This window comes from Adiantum capillus-veneris, chromosome 24, assembly GCF_014529385.1.
Source record: "Adiantum capillus-veneris isolate H3 chromosome 24, ASM1452938v2, whole genome shotgun sequence".
Lineage (NCBI taxonomy): Eukaryota > Viridiplantae > Streptophyta > Polypodiopsida > Polypodiales > Pteridaceae > Adiantum > Adiantum capillus-veneris.
Window position 1 is genome coordinate 66,105,267 of NC_140954.1, and position 24,311 is coordinate 66,129,577.

The 24,311-nt window shown below is 44.5% G+C and overlaps 1 protein-coding gene across 1 annotated transcript; it reads left to right on the plus strand.

The window, feature by feature from the left end:
• The first annotated feature begins 354 nt into the window (after positions 1-354).
• Positions 355-23,136, plus strand: LOC147426505 (Josephin family protein). The gene is made up of 2 exons (XM_086497882.1): positions 355-791; positions 22,513-23,136. The coding sequence occupies exons 1-2, from the start codon at positions 540-542 to the stop codon at positions 23,062-23,064; spliced, it is 804 nt and encodes a 267-aa protein (XP_086354008.1). The 5' UTR covers positions 355-539; the 3' UTR covers positions 23,065-23,136.
• Positions 23,137-24,311: the final 1,175 nt, after the last annotated feature.

Consider the following 24,311-nt stretch of genomic DNA (forward strand, 5'->3'; position numbering starts at 1 on the left):
AGCTTTGATACCACTTGTGAAGTGCATGCGCGGATGTGTGCGTGCATGGGGGTAAGCATGATGGCTGTATGCCAACGCCATCGCCATCGCCATCGTTTAATCAAGGGAAACCATTCCCTGTCTTCAACCTGTGCTCTCTGGCCTTTGGCCAATTTCCCCCTCTCTCGCGGCCCTCGCCTTCCCCTTCCCCGCGCTCGCTGGCCTTTGGCAGCTTTCCCCCTTCCTGGTTGGTCACCACCTGCACCTCCTTCCTACTTCCGCATCTGCCCAGATTCGGTCTCGTTTTCCTTTTTCAAAATTCGTAGCACATAGGCTATATATTAGCGCACCTTAGACGGTGGGACGGTGTCACGGTGGGTGCACAAAGCTTAATTTGGATCTCTGGCGCCTTCCACGTGGAGAACAACGTAAAGGAGGATGCCTGCACTAATTACATCTTGACGATGCAGCAGAGAATGTTTGATTAGCACTTTGTGCTAGGGTTTTCTTTCATACTGGCAACCTTCTCTTCGCAATCTCTGTGTACAGGAGCTGTGCCAATGGCGGGTGCTGGGATAATCTTGTATCATGAGGTTCAAGAATCCAAGCTGTGTGGGGTTCACTGTGTCAATACGGTCCTGCAGGGCCCGTTCTTTTCTGAGTTGGATCTTGCCGCCATGGCTGCCGAGCTCGACAAGAAGGAGATGCAAATGGTCATGGGTAGCAACAGTAATGCGGCCTCCTCAGACTATGCTCGCCTCATGGGTGAGGACTCCTGCAATGTCTCTCTTGACGGGAACTTTGGCATCCAGGTAATTCAATCCAAGCATTATGGAGAAAAAGACTTTTGTTAAGTTTCTGTTAATCCAGAATGTTGATTCTCTCTCTCTCTCTCTCTCTCTCTCTCTCTCTCTCTCTCTCACACACACACACACACACACACACACACAAATGGAAGTGGGGCTTATGCCCTTCATATTACACAAGAATTACATCAAACCCGAAGGCATTACAAAAGCCCATAGGCACTAACTATGACTCGCACTGAAAAATCTTCTAAAATATAACGTGAGTAGAAACCCGTGTAGATTGACACACAAAGGGAGAAACAATTTAAAGGCCAACTCTAGCAGATGACTGATCTCCACCATCTACATCGGCTGCTGAGAGGTGTGCATAGAAATGTTCAGAAGAGTAGGACAAGCCGCTCGCATTAGCAAGTACAGCAAGACGGGCCCCACCAAGAGAGACTTTATGAGCACCCACTATCTAGAGGGCAGCCACACTCTGGCAGCCTTGAGCCATGTCTCTCTCCCCCAAGATCCGTTTTCTTGTGAGGATGAGATGCACCAGAGGTTTGCTATCAGAGCAGGCTAGGGGTGTTACCCATGTTGAGGCTGAACCAGAGCTCTCCATGGCAGGAGCATATGGCAGTGGTGGTTTTCGGTGCTAGGGGTCTTCCCATCAAGAGCATGTCACTCTATGCCGAACAACCCTTGGGCACTTGCATATGTAGTTGTTATATCATCGATTTTGGGGTATTAAAAACCTGTCCGTGATGGCGATTCTATTAAGCACCCTGCAGTCGATGCACTTCAGACCTGTTTCTTTTGCACATGTAGGAGTGGTGAAAAATAAATGGCTGGATCAAGCCCTTTTTCATTAACTTGTTGACTTGACTTGATGGGGATTCTATTAAGAGCCCTGTGATCAATGCACATTCTCCAAGATCCGTCTTTCTTCTGCACAAGTAGCACTGGTGAACAAAAAGGGGAAGAACTTGGTTGGATCAAGCTCTTTTCCATTAACATGTTTACTTGGCTCTCTCTCTCTCTCTCTCTCTCTCTCTCTCTCTCTCTCTCTCACACACACACACACACACACTTTTTTTTTTGTGCTTTGGTTACTTTACAAGGGGGAAACCTCAAAGCGAGGAAAACCCACGCAAAGAAAGGGATACAAAGAGCGAATACTGTAAGGCTCCGAGAGCTAGAAACAATCAAAGTAAATCCTATAGGCATCAAGAGTGATGTCTCCAGCGCCATAAGCAGAAAATGTAGTGCTTGACCAAGAGATGATTTGAAATAGGGGAAGGGGTCAACATAAGTGCCTTGGAACATTAAGGAGTTCCTGTGGTACCAGATGGCCCACAGAGTCCAAAATCTGACCCAGGTGAAGAACACCGCAAACTTGGAATGCGGTGACTGAAGCACCCCAAGAGCCAAAAGTGCTTGTGAAAAGAGCCGGAAGGAAAACGCAGCCAAAGAGCAATTGATACTTGCCGAATGAAGGCTTTGGAGTGGCGACAATGCCATAGTAAGTGTGGCACGGTCTCCTTAGCTTCAAGGCATATGGGGCAATGGGAAGGTGCAATATGCCGAGCATGTAACACACTGCCGACAGGTAGAGCTCCCACCAAGCAGCGCCACAAGAAAACACGTTTCTTCAAGGGAGATGACTTTGCCAAATACGAGACATTGTGTGTTGCCACCACAAGGATGACTCGGAGAGCAACCACAGCTGATTACCATGATGCACAATCCATATATCAGGCTGAAGGATGGCATATACACTGCCTCTGAAGGAGTGTGACTGGCATAAGATATTGTGGCCTGGAGAGATTGTTCCTTCACATGTTTTGGTTCGCCATTTGGGTTATCCGTTGGGTTGGAATGTATCGGCTATGCAGAAACTGGATCGGGTGCTTCAACGTCTACATTCTAAGTTGAAGTATTGGAAACTGTCCACGTGGCCACTTCATGTACGTCTCAGGAGTGTCCAATGCATCCTTGTGGCTTATATGCAGTTTTACTTGCCTTTGTTATCCTAGCCTCGGTTGTGCTTGTAGTCCCCTCTCTCTCTCTCTCTCTCTCTCTCTCACACACACACACACACACACACATTCTACTCACTCTCACACACACACACACACACACACACATTCTACTCACTCTCTATGGCGGTCAGTTTGGAGGAGTAGGCTCTAGTATCAAATCAATGGTGTGATTCTCTGGTAGTTGTAGATGTAACACGCCAAGTGAACCCTTTGAGAAACAATCCCCATGAGACTGATGAAAGTCAAGACGCTCTGACAAATTTGAGTCATGAAATTCACTCATAGGTTCGACAAAGATTGAGTAAGCAAAAATGCTTGATTTTATTAATTAGGAAACGGTTGAAGCCGATACAATAGGGATTGAAGTTTCACATCTAAGTAGATCCTTGCCCTTGCTATTCTTCTGAAGTTAGCAAGTTCATGGTTTTAGATAGCCTATACAATTATAGAAAATGAGTCACGTCTGTAGTCTCTTGGTCCAAGAGTTCTCCAGCGCACCGTCGTTGTGGTGCCACAGGATCCCCAAGAGAACATCACACCCCTCAAGTGGCATGATATTGAAGTCGTGTCCAATAAAATGTTGATAGTGGGAGCCATGCTTGCTTATCATAGACGTCGTTGCAACCTCATGCCTTGGTGCTACTAGAACTATTCATTTGTGGCCGTGTCTCCTCAGGCTTCACTTCTAGTTGAGCCGTCATCTTTGGTGAAAGAAAGTTGGCTTTGGCTCTATTGTTGAAGAAAATAAAAGCCTCTCGATCTCGTACTCTCCCCCACACTTTGCAGAGGTCGGTACTCTCGTCTTCTTGATTCTTGGGCATCTCCTGTTACAAGTCGTGCTTTTGTCTTTGCTTCTTGGCCTGCTTGAAGTTGTTGTGTGAAGTTTGATTTCTAGGATTAAGTTTTTAAGATGTCTTATCCTTTTTTTGCTTAAAGTTGAGTACTTGTTTTAAGCCAAGTAAGTTGCGTCAACTTATTTTACACATGCCTTTTCTAAAAACATTTTTAAGTTAATAATGTTTTGTTTTATTTAGTTTTGTTTCGTAGCAAACAAAGTGATTTGGTTTGTTTGTTTGTTTTTGTTTTTCTTTTCTTTTCTTGTGTCCCTTGCATTTATAGTTTTATGAGTGCTTTATTCCCTCTTATAATTCGTGAGTTCAGACTATTCTGAACTTATGAAGGTATATTTTGTCTTTGCTTCTTGGCCTGCTGCTCTTTAGCCGCCTTTGAAATCTCGGGCTTTTCTTCTTAAGCTTCCTCCTTCTTTGGACACTTGGCGGGAATCTCGATTGTCTTATCCCTCAACTGATATGTCTGAAAGGTCAAACATTTGGTGAGTAATGAATAGAGCATTCCATAACTCCTGAAGATTTGTGCTTCACCTGTTAGACAATCCACAATACTAGCACTCCACCTGCTCTCCTACTGGGACAATCTGAAAGAAGCCACCGAATAAAATGTATCCCAAAATTTCTAGTTGTAGGTTATAAGCGTGTTATTCTTTGTCATTCTCAAGTGGTTCCAAGTTGTCAAAATCTTTGCTTCAAACTTTGGTGTCAACCGTAAAGAGGCAAACATCCTCTTGAACCCCACGTAAGTATGGGTTGCCTACCATGCAAAAATAGTGTTAACATTCTTCTTCAAGAATGAGGTAACTTTCTAAACCTTGGAAGCTTTTGTAAAGTTGCCTCCAAAAAATGCCACGTCAAATTGCTTTAACCATAGGGGTATCTCCACTACCTGCGTTGAATCAACTAGAAGGAATTGCTCCCCGCAAGGTTGCATTTGTACGTACGTGCGATACCTTTTCGTATGGTACAGCCGTGCGGTACAATACCGTACGGTTTTGTACGGTGGCAGGGGATAAATTTGGGCGAATTCAGCGTGCGTCATGGTGGACAAATAACGCAAGCCCTTTGGGTCTTTTGTGTGATCTGAGAGAAAATTGAAGTGTGTGCCAAGGGTTACTTCACCTTATGATTTCTAGAGAGCAAGTTGAGAGGCACTTGACCGGCATTAGGGTGCACTGATCAGATTAGTGCATGTGAAAAAATACCAAAGCCTTTGAGGGAGCAGCTCATTGAGGAGTATTTTTCTGGTGCACGCACTTGGTTTTTTGATTATCATTGAGGCATGAGTCAATTGTGTTTTATGTCCAATGTGTTCATTTTCAGCATTGTAATGTAAATTTGTTTATGAGTCTATGGGTTTTTCAATAAAATATGGGTTTTTTTACAAATGGTACGTACCTGAAAGGTGGTTCAGTATGGTAGTATGTTCTGTACGTACCTAAAACATGCCGTACACTACGTACCTTTCCACCTTGGCTCCCCGTGAATATAACCACTTACATAAGGCACACCAAGTAATATGTAGTCCAAAGCACCTTGTATGAGTAATCTTTTGCAGGGGTAAGTCCAAATCTCATGAAGTGGATTACGTTGGTACAATCCACTCACCACTTTACCCCTTTGACTACTAGGCCGGAGAATTTTTATCTCGAATTGACACCCTATACTCATTAAATATGACCATCATGCCAAGTTTGCAAAGCTCAAGTCAATACAATCTACTCACCACTTTACACCCCTTCTGACTTCCAAGCCCTATACTTTATCTCGAAACGACACCCTTGTGCGTAAAATATGACCACCATCCTAAGTTTTCAATGCTCATACTCTGACAACATGTGGTACCCAAAATGAGGCACATATAAAACATGAGATGTACATTCCCCCTCTGACGTTTCGAATAAGCTCCATAGACCCGTCATTGTATACATGAGCCATTGATCTGCCTTCTAATATAATTGCTACCGCCTCATTGTTACTTCCCATATCACCCTATGCAAGAGGGTAGAGAGCGTGTTATGCTAGGCCATCACGGCCTCATGAGCTGTAATGGAATTTTGCACGTTGCCATGTCGTAGAAACGAGTAGGAAGAAGCTTTGATACCAATGTCAGTCCCTTGCATGATCCATCTTGCACACATGACATGACACAAGCTATACTCACGCAAAATGAGCGTACAGAGCGGACATCAGGCGCACCTCCCAGCCATAGTGCCAATATGGGCTCACCCTCAAGCTTGGGAGCGTGCAGCCATTGGGCTAGCCTCTACCACAAGGACTGGTTTCGCGTACCAAGTTCACATTGATACGGGTGTGCGGGTAGAGCTGCCAAGGGCCTAGAGTCCCAAGTGTGGTGATCACTCAAGATGGCTCACAAATGAGCCGAGGGTCCTATTCATAGGATTCCTTAATTGCCCTAACCATAGGTCCATATTCACCCTTAGCTGGACATAGCTCAAGCGTCGAGTATGTAGCAATAGCGAGCTTGGGAGATGCCCAAAACACGTGTCACAAGTGTGATGACGTGGTATGGCCCAAGTGGACAAAGTGGACCTAAAGAGGCCGGACCAGTCACCAAATTCAAACGGCGAGGTGTAACAAACTGCTTACGTGTCAAAGCCCTAAAGAATGGAACCAACTTGCAGATGTTGGCCGAGGGGCCTAAACCCTAAGAAGAACAAGTAACAGAAGAAGAAGTCCTACCAACTTATGGGGACCTCGTCCGATGGGGCCCTAAGTGACATAAAGGATTAAATCAGGACCCGCACACACACACAAACTGATGACGTGGCAAATTTCCGAAATTTGCACCGACATGATGACGTGGCAGGTTGTACGGATTTTCGCGTTTTACGTTGATTGTTGTACGGATTTCTGTGATTTACGCTGACAGCTTTTTGCCTTTGCTTTTGGACCAGATGCTTTTGAGTTTGAAGGCTTTTCACTGTAATTGCTTTTTAGGCCAAGGGCCTATAAATATGAGGTTAGGGCTCATTCTCTGGCATGCTTCCTGGCGAAGGTGCAGAGTCTGGAGTACCGGCTTGTACTGTGTTGATGCAATATAAAGAAATACCGAAAGGGGCGCCAAGGTTTGGGGCCAATACTCTCTGGGGTGGAATTCCGCCACTCCGTGTCGCGTGTTGTCTCTCTGTCTCTCTCTGAGTTCAGTTGTTAATGAAGTGCTAAAAGTCTGTTTAGTCTGTTCCTTTCTATTGGCACGTGGTGCTCGTCTTGTGACAGTGGTATCAAAGCATTAGGCGTGTGCTTTTCTGAAAGCATACCGGTCCTACAAAAGAGCAGACAGAGCTATTGGAATTTTATTCGAGGGATCTTCGCCCTCCATCTCGGACTTATTAGCCACTTCCACCCTTACTTCCATCGCGCATCGGGCCCGCTCCTATCTTCACCGCTCATGTCTTAGAGGGCATAAGCCATTAAGATCACTTGCAAGAGAAGGATCCAAGATTTGTTTTGAGCTACTGTTTTTCTCAGAGACAGTACCATGCAGATGTTATAGCTACCAAGCAACATACTCCAAGTACTTGGCAAGCTTTCAAGAAAATTCATGCCCGAAGTTATATGGTTTTTAATATCTTCCTTCGGAGTACAACTTCTGGCAGAGTGGGGTATCTTGAAATGCTTGCCATGGAAAGCCTAGTAGATTATAACTTGAGATTTCTCGACATCTCTCCGTAGATGTCTCTTCACGAGCAGATGACCTTGGAGGTTCGGTGTGATTGCTATCTCTTGGGACTACCATCGCCACCAAAGAAACACCGTCTGTCCAAGAGTTGATGGACCATGTTGTGCTCGGCTACGACCTCATGGAAGGAACCTAACCCTAATTTTTAGTGCAGGTTTCAGGATGGAAAGTCAGTCGACTTTTTCGAGATCGGCTAATGTCGAGATTGCTTTTTAAGTTTTGAATTTTGTCTGAGAATTTGTTTGAGAACTTGTTTGGTGATCCTGTTCGGAATTTTATCACCTCCGGAGGGTGATAGAAACTCAGCTCGTTGGTTTTGTAGAGTACGTTCAAAGCATGAATGGCCTCTATATAAACCTGCACCTACTCTTGGGCACTGACGACGTGAGTAGGGATGTCATAGTTGTTGTCCAAGCTATGCATGATTAAGGTGATAATCTTATTCTTCCTGTTTGGACAAGCAGTGAAGTTGAGATCACATATTGTCAAGTTTGGTTCTTTGCTCTTCGTAGGTATGTAGTAGTATTCATTTTTCGATTTCATATTTAGCTTACCTGAGGACTTAAGAATGGGTTCCGTTATAAGTTGTGTGAAGTTTGATTTCTAGGATTAAGTTTTTAAGGTGTCTTATCCTATTTTTGCTTAAAGTTGAGTACTTGTTTTAAGCCAAGTAAGTTGCGTCAACTTATTTTTACACATGCCTTTTCTAAAAACATTTTTAAGTTAATAATGTTTTGTTTTATCTAGTTTTGTTTCGTAGCAAACAAAGTGATTTAGTTAGTTAGTTTGTTTGTTTTTGTTTTTCTTTTCTTTTCGTGTGTCCCTTGCTTTTATAGTTTTATGAGTGCTTTATTCCCTCTTATAATTCGTGAGTTCAGACTATTCTGAACTTATGAAGGTATATCCTGTTCGGAATTGGTTTGAAATGGATGGTATCTGTTTTGAACCTGTCTTGGTGCCGATTTGAAATGTTTGACTCTGGTTTTAATATTGGTTTCATTGATTGATGGTTTTACTCCCTGGTGGAGAAGTGAGAAATACTGATTTGGTATTGTTTGAACCTCGGAACAACGCAGGCCGATGCCTGGGGAGCGTTTCGTTGTATGCTAGAAAACCTTCGAGCGACGTAGGCCGATGCTTGGGGAACGTTTGGTTGTATGCTTGTAAAATAATTGTTGTTGTGACTCTCGGCCCGGACCTGGATGGTTATGCGGGAGGAGTATTAAGAAGTTTGAGTAGTCGTTACTGTCAGTACCTCCAAACGACGCAGGCTGCGGTCTAGGGGGCGTTTGGTTGTAAAAGGCCTCTATATCTCTCGACCCGGACCTTTCTAGGTTATGCGGGAGGAGTGATGAGGGAGTCGTTGAAAATCTCCCGGCCCGGACCTTGTTAGGTTATGCGAGAGGAGTGTTCATCGGCGACTTTATGTTTCTTTGACCTGTAACATGCATATGTGAGCATTTGTGTTGCATTGTGATATGCTAACTATTGAATATTCCTGATTGGATGAGATGGCCTGGGTATGTAATTTTAGTGCATCAAGACACCCGTGGAAGATTAGTACGGTCTGGGTGTGATGGCTAATTTTACTACGTCGGAATATCAAAAGTTCCGATCTGGACGAGAGGAGAAGCTAGCTCCTTGATCAAAAGAGCCGAAAGGAGAAGCTAATTCCTTGATCAAGACAGCCGAAAGGAGAAGCTAACTCCTTAACAAAAAGAACAAACTGATTGTCCCTCGGAATTTTTTTTGAGCTAACTTGAGTTGTTTTGCAGATATGCTATAATCGCGGACGATTACTCTCTTTCAAGAAGGGGAGATGTAACAAACTGCTGACGTGTCAAAGCCCTAAAGAATGGAGCCAACTTGTATATGGTGCTTGAGGGGCATTAACCATAAGAAGAACAAGTAACAGAAGAAGAAGTCCTACCAACTTATGGGGACCTGTCCGATGGGGCCCCTAGTGACATAAAGGATTAAAATAAAGCAGGACCTGCACACACACACACAAACTGATGACGTGGCAAATTTCCGAAAATTGCGCTGACATGATGATGTGGCAGGTTGTACGGATTTCCGTGTTTTGCGTTGACTGCTGTACGGATTTCCATGATTTACGTTGGCGGCTTTTTGGCTTTTCTTTTGAACCAGATGCTTTTGAGTTTGAAGGCTTTTCACTGTAATTGCTTTTTAGGCCAAGGGCCTTCAAATATGAGGTTAGGGCTCATTCTCTGGCATGCTTGCTTGCGAAGGTGCAGAGTCTGGAGTACCGGCTTGTACTTTGTTGATGCAATATAAAGAAATACTGAAAGGGGCGCCAAGGTTTGGGGCCAATACTCTCTGGGGTGGAATTCCGCCACTCCGTGTCGCGTGTTGTCTCTCTCTCTCTCTCACTTCTGTTTGTTAACGAAGTGCTAAAAGTTTGTTTAGCCTGTTCTTTTCTATTGGCACGTGGTCTGCGTCTTGTGACACGAGGAGCATTAAACTCTCATGCAGAAAGAGTTGACGCAGGTAGCGCAAAATGTGTTGTGATTTACGGGTTGCCATGTGGCAGTTCGTAGGGATCGTGTACGACAAATTTGGCAGAGCTTTTCGCATGGGGATGCTTGGCATCTGAAAAGTAGATTTTGGGGCCCTCGTAACCTTTTAAAAGGTTGCTTGGAGGGTGTGACTCGGGCAGATCTGCTTGGAAACCGATGCAGAGAACACCCTCTTGGCCTTTGTACTTTGTGAATCATCAATAAAGAAAGAAGAGTCGAAAGGGGCACCCGTCTTTGGGGCTAGTGCATCTCGACGCGGAAGTCTACTGTCTCACGTCTCTCTCTCTCTCTCTGTGTCTCTCTCTCTCTTTGTTTATCTCTATTTCGGTTCAATTGTTGTAGTTTTTGTTCGTGTTGCTATTGATTTCTCGCTTGGGTGTCCAAGCCTGCTATAGTGTATTAGAGCTCAAACGATTCTTCTTCTACAAAGGATCTGGTTCGTTTTTTTGCAACACACATGGGTTCCAACAGTGAATTCGATAGAGAGGACATGTCACATGCATATCTAACCGTATGTGCCGTGGACAAGTTGTAACTCCTACTTTTAGAGTTCAGGATAGCCTAGGAAGTGTTTTGGCATCCTTGTGAGCCTACACATAGGACGTGCATGTCCAAACACTTTAGAGTAGCTGCATATTCTTTGATTGCACATGAGCATAGCCAATGTCTGCTAGGTGTAGGCACTAGGGAGTGTTCCCATTCTCAACTAGTAGTATTTGCATAGTTACCGGGGAACGTGTTCCACAGGCCCTAGAAGGCCGGAACGCCGTTCCCTCCCCCTCTGCCAAGCTGGAACGCCCCGGAACGTTTTGCCGTTCCGGGTGACCACCTGATACCGGAACGGCCGGGAACGGTCCGGAACGGCCTCGGAACGGCCCGGAATGGCCAACTCTCAAAAATGGGAAGAAATAGGCAGTTTTTTGCAAATTTGCAATGAACATTAGGTGTTTTTTTAGTGTGCAAGGACTCAAAAATTAAAATGCACCCCCTCACACCCATTCCCTTCTCAAGCATTATTTGGGTGTTTTTTATGCCTCCCGTTCCGCGCCGTTCCCCCGTTCCGCGAGGGTCCCCGTCGCCGTTCCCGTTCCGGGTAACTCTGAGTATTTGGCCTAGGAAGTAATCTGCATGTGAACCATCTCTTAGTTAAGTAATGCGGACATTATTTATAAACGAGATCTGCATATATAAGTCGTGGGGGCCGTTTGTGCACTGCTCAACTTCACTTGCAGCTAGCTTATAAGCAACCCCAAGGGTCACTCCATAGGATATAAGTTCAATATCAAGTACCCTCAGGACCAGCACCTTAGCGTTTTGGCATACCTCAGCATGCTTGGTGTTTCTTCAACACCCATACAACCATAACGTTTTTGCATCCTCACATTCTGCCATCAGCGTTTTGGGAGCAGATACACCTTTGTTTAGTAGATCAGCCCCAGCGCTACCTCTCCGGTCATAGTACCAATGTTTTCAGATTTAGCCATGAGATCAGCCATCGATTTCAGTTCTCAGCCCATCCTCGACATCGGCCATACCAAATCAGCCCATAGCCTGGTCGAGTTTGCAGATTCCCATCAGCATCCCTAACGTTTTGCATTTTCAGCCCTTAGCCTCGCAACCCCAAGCATCTATTGCAAGATCCCATCATCATCCCAACATCTAAATCTATTGTATCAGCATTTGTGCAATCTAAAGCAAATACCTCTCTACCAATAGAGAGGGTGGCCCTTGGAGGGGGGTCTAGGACCCCATGTGGTGTTAGAACTTAGTCTTCTCTCTCTCTCTCTCTCTCTCTCTCTCTCTCTCTCTCTCTCTCTCTCACGCAAAGAACCTTCACTCAGAGTACCTCTCTTCTTTCTCTAGTCTACCGCACCTCTCTTATGACCTTGAGTACGTTGTCACAAAATAGGCACCACATGCAAATAGAAAACAACAGACTTTTAACTCTTCATTAACAACTGAATTGAAAAAGAGAGAGAGAGAGAGAGCACACGTGACACAGAGTGGCGGAATACCACCCCAAAATGTGTGTGTGAGAGAAATGAAATGAAATGTTATATTAACGTCTTCAAAAGGCCAAAGTGACCTATGAGACCAGAAAGTTACAATGTGGTGGATCTAATACAAAGTCAAAGTAACAAGATGACAAAATAAAATACTATGGAATCCTAAACTGCTAGGTGTGAACTAAGCAGCTAGCTGGGATAGAGAGAGAGAGGATGTCACGTGCACATCTAACCCTATGGGCATGTGGACAAGCTACTTCAGGTCTAGGGTTCAGGTCAACTTCGGAAGTGTTTTGGCACCTTTGTGAGCTTGTGCGCAGGCCGTGCATGTCCATGCACTTAAGAGTAGTTGCATATCCTTTGGTTGCACATAGCATGATCATCAGCATTACAATCAATAGCCATCATGAGCATTTTACAATGCACAGAATCCATTTCCTCTATTTTTAGCCATTTTTCACTTATTATTAATAAGTGACTTTGTTGGGAAAGTGAGTAGGGCAAATTTGCTAGTCTCTTTAAAAGAAACCTAGCGCTAGCACTTTCTAGCAGAAGAGGTAGCATGAGTTCACCAACTTACAGTGCACCTTCTCAACAAGACCGGCAGGATAACCTAGCGTTTTCCAGCCAACAGGATCAGATAGTGTTTGGTTGCAGATCAGCCTAGCGTTTTTCAGCAGTTTCAGCCCAACGTTTCTTCAGCAGATCAGGGCTAGCGTTTTTGCATCTTGCAGACACCTAGCGTTTTGCAGATTTCGGTGACAGATCAGTCCCCAGCATCAGCGTTTCCAGATTTCAGCACTTAAACTCCGTAGGTATAACCCCTACCTTGTAGATCTCACCTTCCCGCAGCAGAGCTTGCCGTACGGCCAGATCAGCCAGCGTTTTCAGTTTCAGCCCGCTGTCCGCAGATTTCAGCATTTGTGTTTTCAGCGCATCATCGTCACGTCGTCGCCATCGCTGTCCTGGCCGACACAGTGTCTGAATTCAGCAGTTAGCAGATTTGCAAATTTCAGCCCCTAGCGTTTTCAGATTTCAGCCCGTCTCGTCGTTGTCATCATTGTCGTCAACATCGTCGGCAAGTCCATTGCATCTAGACCATTGTACCAGATTTGTGCAATCAATAGCATAGACCTCTCTCGCCATAGAGAGTGGGGAGCTTGGAGGAGGGTTTGACAACATTCTGGTGTCGTATTCTTCTCTCTCTATCTCTCAGTCTCAGTACCTTCATTCACAGTGTCATTCACTTTGTTTGTGATCATTTGCACTCTCTCACTAAAGGAACGGAAGGCTCTCCCTTCCGTAAGTAAAAGGAACCCTTGAGCACAGTTGGGAGGACTCATCTTGAGCAAAGTTCAACATTCACTTCCGCTGGACCTTACATTGTTATTAGAGCTTTGACACACATTGTTATTAGAGCTTTGACAGTGTTCTAGGAAAGAACCACATAATTTTTCTTTTGCTCGTCGCGGTCGCACGTTACCCAAGTCCACTTGGGCGTGTCGATTCCTAATCGTGTTTTTGAAGAGTGACAGGTAACCTAAGAAAGAAGGGCTTGTCCCATAGTAACAAGGAATGGCCGTTTTCAGGTCTCCGTTTCCCGTTCCCTTTCCAAGGTCCCGTTCCGAATCCCTGTTCCATGTTTCAAACGTGAGTACTCGTAACAGGGAATGGCATTTTGTTCGGCATTCCCGTTCCGCGTTCCCGTTCCGGTTTCCCGTTCCTGGTAACTATGGCTTGTCCGGCCTTTCGTGGTTCCTCTTTTCACTCATTGAGAGCGGACCGTGCACTTAGCAGCCAGCCAATCGACGTGAGGTGGGAAAAAGCAACCTTGGTGTGAGCGCAAGGCCGCCAAGGGGGCGCCCGCAAAAAAGAGTAGAGCTAGGGTAAGAGAAGATCCTTCTCTAACACAGACTGCAAGCTAAAGAAGAACCTCAAGAACTCAAGAACCTAAAGGACTCAAGAACCAAGAACCACAAGAGCCCAAGTTTCTCGTGGACTTAAGTACCCAAGATCTCAGTGTATGGTTCATCACCCGAAGCGGAATGGATACTTTGCGTGAAGGTGATGAGCATGGAGGTGGCAGCGAAGAATTTTCCCCACCAGGAGGTTTTTCCGACCCTCCCTCTTCCCCATTCACGCCACGGTTTGCACCAAATCCTATGGAGGCTTTGGTCAAGTCGATGATGGACATGATGACAAGAGGCGCAACGCGCCCCCTTGGATCGCGACCGTGAAGAAAGAACGGCAGTCTTAGAGCGTGAGCGTGAGAAGCGCGCGTAGCGGTCGAAGAAAGAAGGGTAGCCTTGGAGCGTGAGCTTGAGCAAGCGCGCTTGGCAACCAAAGAAAGAAAGGCTGCTATTGAGCTTGAGCCTGAGCAAGAACGCGAAGCCCAACACATAGCGGCCGAAGACAGACGAGCGGCCTTGGAGTTAGAGCGTGAGACGCAGAGAGACCAACGCATGCAAGAGTTGGTCCTACAGGTACTCACCTCGAAGTCTGAGCCACTGAAAGAATCATCGGTTAGCACAAGTAGAGATTCGGACTCCAACAATCCAGTCACGAAGAACTTGTCGTTCAGTAAGTATGATGGTAAGATGGATGCTAGTGTTATTCATTCTTGGTTGCATCAATTTAGTGCTTATTTTGCGACAACTAAGAAGACAAGAAATAGCAAGGTTTTGACGGCAGCCATGTACCTTGCCGGTGATGCCATTAATTGGTACCACGCATGGCAAGAGGCATAGTTGACCGCACACCTAGAGGAAGCCGAAGAAGGCGCGCCCCTTTCCTTCAATTGGGCCGACTTCCAAGACAAGCTCAAGGCGCGGTTTATGCCACCCCAGTACCTAGCACGGTTGAAGGACGATTGGCGCAGTCTCAAGCAAAATGGTATGCCAGTTAGGTTTTTCTCTATTGTGTTTTGCAGCTCGGCACCCTCGCTAATCGGATGATGAGCACAAGAAGGCATTCCTTTATGGATTGGACGAGTACATCAAGTATGATGTCGAGGTACTCGATCCAATCGATCTCAACAAGGCGGTAGTGATTGAAACCGGCCTGTTAACTTCAAAAAGGGCGGTAGACTTTACTTCAAACCTTGATTTAGCTTTCACCCATTATTAGTCGTCTATTCTACCTGTACTTTTAAGACACAACAAAGGGGAAAGGGATGCAGGCTGCTAGATTGCACCTGTATGAGAAGACCGACACCAGATTGGCCCCTAACTTAGGCGACCCTTTTGGTATTTCTTTATTGCTTAAAAGAGGGAATAAACGCTGTGGTTCCCTATAAGCTGCCCCGCACAAGCTTGGCTGAATTTCAACTGTTCCGGCCCGATTTCGGCAGCATAACTGTACTAGGACCCTTCACAGTCAGTATTCCCACGCATTGAACGACTTTCCCGACGCATACGGGCACTTTGCAAAATCTGGCGAGAATCTGCAGCACGTTGAATTCTCTGTTTTCAGCCCCGAAAATGCGCCAGATCACCTGTAAAGCGGTCCCCTCGCGTCCCCGAACCTCCTGGGGGTATTAGGGACCGTTTAGGGCCAAAACCCTAAACCTGCAAAAATACACAGCAGGCTGTAATTTACTGTTTCGGGCTCCGTTTCGCGTGCCGGTCGCATCCTTAGCAAGTCCTCGAGCTCCTGCACCTGTAGGGCTACTTGCCCTTTGAATCGGACGAGATTTCTGGCGTGAAACCTCTCCGAATTCACCTGTACCTTCGGGGGATTAGCTGCTAGCTAATCCAGTACATGTGCAAGAGGCTCTTGCCTCGGCAATCGCGCATGAACCCACACAACTGTACATTGGTCAATTGAAAAGCCCACTAGAAGGGCATAACATACTGCCATGGGGGAGAGAGAGTGCAATGCGTAGCGTGCAGGGCATCACTCCTGGCACCGCACTATACATAGGAGGGAAAGGAAGCACTCCATATCTCTTAACCTGTGACAAAATCTGCAAATGAGGCCTTTCCTCCTTCAAATTCAGTGCCACTTCTCCATGCATGAGGAAAGTGCACCAGAAGGTGCCACTTGGCACATTTACAAGCATTTCCCGTTTTAGGGTTTCCGCCTAAAAATCTCCCAACCGGTTGCCCAGTTGACTTCACGGCAGAGTAAGAAAATGTTCCCCTTGTCATTCCGGAGGTAATGACGCAAACACATTTTCAGGTCCCAAAATAGCAGTTCCCTAAATTTTAGGAGATGCTGCCATTGTATCTTTCTAGGTCATAAGACCCCCTTTGTACACTGCAGCCACACCCAAAACTGAAATGTAGCCTCTGTAGCAAAGGATTCCACTTTGGCTAGTCAATGACCCCACTTTGGCTAACCATAGTCTTTGTCCAACCTTAGTGCTCTCTTGCCCTCAGGCCTGGACTCCCTCTGGACAGTTCCACACTAGCTATGCAATGCAGGGCAGTTAGATTTCCCGAGGGGTGTTTCCAAAAAGTGAAAGTAAATAAATAATAAGAAAGAAATCAACAAAAAGGATAGATAGTAGTCACACGCTGGTGACAGCGATTGCTCTTGCACAAGAGATGAAGCATAATAAGGGAAAGCCTTATGAGAACAAGTCGTCTCAGAGTACCTCTCAAACTCCACAGAACCCACAGAACGGTAAGAATGGTGACTCTTCTAGCCAATCTTCCTCTTAGTCTTTCAGAAAAGAACACTCAAAATGAATCTAAGGGTAAAGCTAAGACACTTGCTAAACCTAAGCTAACCCCACATGAAAGAGCCGCACAAGGAATTTTAGGAGGATACATCAGGGCAGAAGAATAAGTCATTTATTCTAAGGAAGGTCGATGTTATCATTGTCACGTCAAGGGTCATATAAAGAAAACATGTCCTAAGATTGAATCTAACGAATCTAACGAACCCACATAACCCACATCCTCTGTTAATGCCATAAATGAGCACACTAGTGTGTCGCAAGTTTCTCATGATCCTCTCATTGATGAATCTCTCATGAAGTGTTATGGTCATGTGAATGGTCAACACATGGTGGTCTTGTTTGATTCTGGTAGTATGCATGATGTGATTGGTGACTCTCTTGTTGAAAGAGCCCGCTTGGAGGTTAGCAAGATATCTCCTCTCGAGGTTCGGGCTTCGCTCCCGGTATGGACTCTCTCATTACATGAGAGTGCCTTGATGTGTTATTCATTATATATACCTTCATAAGTTAAGAATAGTCTGAACTCACGAATTATAAGAGGGAATAAAGCACTCATAAAACTATAAAAGCAAGGGACACAAGAAAAGAAAGAGAAAAAACAAAAACAAACAAACAAACTAACTAAATCATTTTGTTTGCTACGAAACAAAACTAGATAAAACAAAACATTATCAACTTAAAAAAGTTTCTAGAAAAGACATGTGTAAAATAAGTTGACGCAACTTACTTGGCTTAAAATAAGTACTAACTTTAAGCAAAAAGGATAAGACATCTTAAAAACTTAATCCTAGAAATCAAAATTCACACAACAACTTCTAAAGTAACACATTCTTAAGTCCTCAGGTTAGCTAAATACGAAATCGAAAAATGAATACTACTACAAACCTACGAAGAGCAAGAAACAAACTTGACAATATGTGACCTCAACTTCGTTGCTTGTCTAAACAGGAAGAATAAGATTATCACTTTTATCATGCATAGCTTACACAACAACTATGACATACCCAAGAGTAGGTGTAGGTTTGTATAAAGGTCATTTATGCTTTGAACGTACTCTACAAAACCAACGAGCTAAGTTTCACCATCCGGAGGTGATGGGCATACTCAGCCGTGATAAAGGCTAGCATTTGTCAAGCTATCGTAAAGATACTAGAAGCGCTAGAGATCAAAACAACAACATAAGGTGTTATTAAGTCAAACAATAAGTCCCCACTTCTATTGAATTTACTACGATTATCTTGAACATTCCAAAGGAAGAAACATTAAAAATAAACTTACTACGATGCAAAAATAAGTGAATGTTTTTCATGATTCTTTTGAATGAGTATCCTTTTTCAACTAGTAAAAAAATAAGATGGCAAGATTGAACAACAAAAGCAGATTTTTACTAGAACAAATGTCACGAAGTGATGACGTGGTTGCCAGAAACCCTAATTCTGTTGAAATTCTAACTCTAAAACCAAAAACCCTAATTCTGTTGAAACCCTAACCCTAAAATAAAAAACCCTATTTTGTTGAAACTTTAACCCTAAAATCAAAAACCCTGATTCTGCCCTAACACTAACCTTAACCCTAACTTTGATTTGCTAAGTTGGCGGGCTAACACGTGGCTTGTTGTACGGACATCAGCGTGATTTACGGAAAGCTGGCAACTTTTTGGCATTGCTTTTTCTACGCAAATTGTTGAGAAAGAGAGAGAGAGAGAATCCTCTTTGCTTTATTTTAGAGAGAGAGAGAGAGAGAGAGAGAGAGAGCCTCTCTGCTTTATTTATTAAAAGAAAAAGAGAGGAAGAACTTTTGCTTTATTTTCAAAGCTTTTGATTTCAGCTTTTGGGGCTTTGCTTTTAGCAACCCTTGTACTTACATTATGTGAGCAGGCCTCTCATCTGGACGCAGAGTCTGAGTGTGAGCGCCTGTCCGCACTCTGTACTTTGAACTCAGATTAATATAAAAAGAAATACCGAGAGGGGGCCAGTCTTTGGGGCCAATATCTCTAGGCACGGAACTCCGTCCGGCCAGTGTCGAATAAAATTGTGAAGTGTGAACTGTTTTGAAGTGGTTATTTGGTGCTGTCGTGGTAGATTCTTGACTTGGAGTGTTCAAGTATGTTACAACAAAGACGAGAAAATCTAAATAGTTGAGAGCAAATGACACCGTACTTGGCTAAAAGAGATATGTTCGAAGATATGTGAGGCATACGGATGATATTTAGATTGGCATATTCTGGTTCAAGGCGCTTATCATAGATATCTACTTCTATTCATTGTTCAACAAGCGTCCTTCCGCAGAAAATTTGTAGTGTCTCCTCTTTTAGGATGTGATATGATTCTAGGCATTCGATAGTTTCGTGAGCATAACCCTCTCATTGATTGGGCGGACAATACTCTCACTTTCAATGCCAAAAGTGACTCTCCCATTGTCATTCGTGTGGAGGAAGTTGTTCATTCTTTACCTCTCATTCCTAATGTGTAGGCGAAGTTTGAAAAGAAAAGGGAGAAGGAGACTCTCTCAGTCTTTTCTTCTCCAAGCACAACACACATGTTTTGCATGATATAGATGTGATTATTCACAAGGATGATGATTTGCATGATAAATATGTGATTGTTCACAAGGATGATGGTTTAGTTGATGCTTTTTCTAGTGAAGCTAACCTCGTTGCAGATACGATCAATTACGAAGAACCGATCTTGGCTCTCGAGTCGAGATCGAAGGAACCCACTTAGGAAGTATTGTGTGTTCGCATGATTAGTCAGCACGCATTGTTTGAGTGTTTCAGTCGTGACGATTTCTTGTATTTTAGTCACCGTCTTTATGTGTTCCCTTTCCAGAGGCATGCCATATTATACGATGCATATGATTCACTCATGAATGAAGACGGATATATGTGGATTTCTCTCGAAAAGAAGAAATGTTTGAATTCAAGGAATTTACATTCCGTGTCTCTTCCTTGGCATGACACAGTCTCAGAACGAGCACATGAAAGATTGACCATCAAGCATCGGCATTTCATTGTGATTTGCCACAGTTGATTGGTTTAGATCAAAAAGTCAAGATTCGATCTCACTTTTTGCGTGTGTTTGATGAACGGTTTGACACTCTGTCACTTCGTCCATCTCCATTGCATGCATAGTCATTTCGGAAGCATAGTATTTTTCCAGTCACTCTACATGGAATGGGTATGTTCATGATTTTTGGTTTTTAGAAATTTTTCTCCTTGAAGATTCTTGATGAAGATGGACCTACGTCCATAGATGCAGTAGGAGCATTGAAGCAGCCACAGATCACTTTGTGTCGCTTTCGGCGCGGTCCAAAGAAGCAAGCATTGCATACCTTTATGAAGTTCCAAGTATCGCACGACCCACGCATCAGAGTGGGCCGGCGAAGAGTCCTTCCCAGGATTCCAGACGTTGTTGGCGATCTCCCTCGACGCCATACAGTTCAGTACCAGTATCTCACTTTAAAAAGGAGGGCACATCTAACCCTATGTGCATGTGGACAAGCTACTTCAGGTCTAGGGTTCATGTCAACTTCGGAAGTGTTTTGGCACCTTTGTGAGCCTGTGCGCTGGCCGTGCATGTCCAGGCACTTAAGAGTAGTTGCATATCCTCTGGTTGCACACAACATGATCATCAGCATTACATCAATAGCCATCATGAGCATTTTACAGTGCCCAGAATCCATTTCCCCTATTTTTAGCCATTTTTCACTTATTATTAATTAGTGACTTTGTTGGGAAAGTGAGTAGGGCAAATTTGCTAGTCTCTTTAAAAGAAACCTAGCGCTAGCACTTTTTGGCAGTAGAGGCAGCAGGAGTTCACCAACTTACAGTGCACCTTCTCAACAAGACCAGCAAGATAACCTAGCGTTTTCTAGCCAACAGGATCATATAGCGTTTGGTTGCAGATCAGCCTAGTGTTTTCTACAACAGGACTAGCCTAGCGTTTTTCAGCATTTTCAGCCCAACGTTTCTTCAACAGATCAGGGCTAGCATTTTTGCATCTTGTAGACACTTAGCGTTTTGCAGATTCTCGGCGAGACAAATCAGTCCCTAGCATCAGCGTTTCCAGATTTCAGCACTCCGCAGGTACAACCCCTACCGTGCAGATCTCACTTCCCGTAGCAGATATTCGCTGTACGGCCAGATCAGCCAGCGTTTCAGGGTCAGCCCGCTGTCTGCAGATTTCAGCATCTGTGTTTTCAGCGCATCGTCGTCGTGTAGATGCTCCTGTGTAAGCAAGTGATCTAACATGTGGAGGTCAAGTGGTAAGTGTGTCACCCAAGATGGTGGTGTCCTCTCTGGGAATGTCGTGATCCCATATGCCATGAGCATGGCCATATCTCCTGTGAACTCCTCTGATGAGTGCATAGGTGTGTCCATAGCAAACCACAAGTCACCACCCCCTCTGAAGTGCGCAACCGCCGAATGATGGTTGGAATGAATGGATCTCCCAAGGATCGTATGCCCGTAGATGATCAAGCTGATGTCGAAGATATCGTGTATTGCAGTAACTGAGAGACCGCATGGACCACGACCAGATGGTGTCCTGGCAGGAGGTAACTTCATCCTCTATGAAAAACACAAGCCAAGTGGCTGCTGTCCACCCAAAAACGCAACTGCGAGGTGATGAAAACGCCGCTGTCCAACGATTTTCAGCGTGCTTGTACGCTCTTGGCAGGGTCCAGAGCGGTGCAGAGGGTGTAGGGAGAAACAGAGAAAACAGCGGTATGTATGGCTGAAATTCTTAGCAGATGAAGAGGATTTGTCGCCAGTAAGGCACCGGATGCCGAACCGGTTGGGTGAGGGCAAGATCCAATAGAGCAAAGCTGAGCGCTGCCCCCCCTGCTGAAAACGCTGCTGATTGCCAAAAACGCAGATAGAGGGAGGGGTGTTCCGGCGATGAAAGTGCCCAACAGAGGTAGCGCTGGTAGCCAGAAGAAGAAACGCTGGCCTGATCTGCAAAAACGCAGGTGGAGGGGGGTCCTCCGCGATGAAAAACTCCAGATTTCGTCACTTGCCTGCCTTTTTGCAAAACGCTGGCAGATTTTTAGAAAACGCTGATTGTGCTGATCCCTTGGGAGGAAACCTAATGCGGATGATGTGCCCTCAACGCTGGCGACTGATACCATGTGAGAGTGTGCGTGTGCGGAAGAGAGAGAGAGAGAGAGAGAGAGAGAGAGAGAGAGAGAGAGAGAGAGGTGACCACAAACGCTAGATGTAGGACGATCAGCCTCCCATGACTACCATGAGCAGGAGACCCAACAATGATCAGATGATCTCATCACACAAAGATCATCTGATCATTGTTGGGTCTTCTGCTCATGGTAGTCATGGGGGGCTGATCGCCCCCTCTTCCTACATCTAGCGTTTGTGGTCTCTCTCTCTCTCTCTCTCTCTCTCTCTCTCTCTCTCGCTTCTGCACATGCGCACTCACACGAACTGGGTAGATAATAGGTGTACCATTACATTCATATGGATAATTTTGGTAATGGACTGCTCTTTAGAGAGGAAATGTAATTGCTACTCAAATTTGAAGCGTGGCTTTTGGTTGGGTGTGAGCCATTTTTTTGCTTGCATGGAGGCAGCATGTATGATCTAAGCTGGTTATATGCATGTGACCATGGTTTTGGAATATTGAGCAATATTGAGGTTCATCTCCTGTGATGATAATGGCAGGCTCGTACAAGGATGGCTTCAGTTCGGATTGTTCTCTGCAACTCAAGAACACACACATGCTCTACAAATTTTCATAAGTCAAAAAACTGTGTTCTGTAGGATTAGTTGACAAAACTGTATGTTTCTTTGTTCATTGGCACCGAAGGGGATTTGAACCTTGAACCTCCTGGCTTGAGGCCAGGTACTCTATCCTATTGAGCTGTTTCACTGAACACTCGGGTGTTTTCTTCTTTAAACAGGTCTTGGAAAAAGCCCTTGAGGTGTGGGATCTGAAGGTTACGTCGTTGGATGCCCGGGAGGTAGAAGCTGCGAAGGCGAATCCTCAGCAGGAAGTGGCCTTTATTTGTCACCTTCATGATCACTGGTTCACTATCCGAAAGGTCGGCGACCAATGGTACAACTTCAATAGCCTATACCCAGCGCCAGAGCATTTGTCCAATTTTTATCTCTCTGCCTTTCTTAGTTCCCTTCAAAGTGAAGGATGGAGCATTTTTGTTGTGAGAGGGAATTTCCCTGCAGAAGGTGCATTCACCTCGGATAGTGGAAGTGGCTATGGTCAATGGCTCACACCAGACGATGCGGAGCGTATATCGAAGTCGTCAAAAGCTTCAGGGAAGATGTCAGAGGACCAAGATCCCATGCTCTTGGCTGCTATCAAGGCCAGCTTGGAAGAGGACTCCACACGTCACAACCAGGTACCCAACAATCAAAATGTTAATTCAATTGCTGCAGCAATGGCTGCCAGCTTGGCCAATATTCGTGTTCCTGGCGCCGATGAGAAAAGAACATGAGAGGCGTGCTCATTTTGGGTGACTTGAGATCTTGTATCTTTACCATGAAATATAATATGTCATTCAAGCTTATTTCGGTCTGTCGGCGGTGCTTTTTTTCTTTGTGCTTTCCCAGCCTCAGCATAATGATGTTATTTCCTAAGACTTGTTGAGTAAATGTCTGTATGCATGCTATGGTAGAATGTTGTGAGAGGGAATGATATAGACGGGGATAGGTGCTTCGACACCAAGCTGGAAGTCATTTGACAGTTTCTTTGAGCAATATATGCGAGTTTACGCCAAATCAACACTCTTTGTTAGTTTATGCACATTTTTTGGCTCAATTTCTCTTGAGATTTTAATCTTTGTACCGAGGAGGCTTTGTTGGAATTTTCCAGTGAGACTTCTAGTTTGCTTACCGCACTCTTTTGCTCGACATTGTAGTGATTTTGTTGAGTTTTTTATTGAGATTTTGATCTCTAATAAGAGGAGATTGTCAGAATTTTTGCAATTTTTTTTCCATAAATTTCTAGTCTCATTCTCTTGCATTTGCTCTTGTCATTCATGGTTGGAAATTTTGAGAAAAGGCTATTATATCAAGAAATTTGATGGCACAAACTTTATGATAGGGAAGTAGTGTATGTTTGATGTCTTGGTCAATAAGGGCCTTGTAACGCCATTGAAAGAGCGTAAAGAGGGTGTTTACATTGATGATGAGTGGGAGGAGCTTGATGCTCATGCTATGGCCATTCGCCTACACCTTGGTGAGTCCATTTTCTTTACAATTATCGACAAGTCTACTACAAAGGAAATATGGGAGTCATTATGCTCAACTTGGGATGGTAAGAGTGCATCAAAAAAGTTGTTTTTTATGAAGAAGCTTATGCACTTAAATATAAAAGAGGTTAGTAGTGTGAGTTTTCTTGAATGAGTTCAATAGTGTTTTCACGTAGTTGACTTTTTAAGGGTTGAATTTCGATGATGAAATGAAAGCCATTTTCTTGCTATGTTTTTTGCGTGCATCATGGGATACGTTTAGCATTGCCATTAGTAACTCTGTCCCTCATAGTAAGCTTATTTTCAGTGATGTTACTAGTTTTTTTCTCACAGAAGAGATTTGACGTCAATATCTTGACACTAGTGGGCATGGTGATACATATATGGCTAGTGGAAGTAACCAAAAAAACCATCAATGGCAAAGAAGTCGTAGTTGTAGTTGCGATCGTTCTCAAGATCACAAAAATACACGTAGCAAGAGTCATGGACGT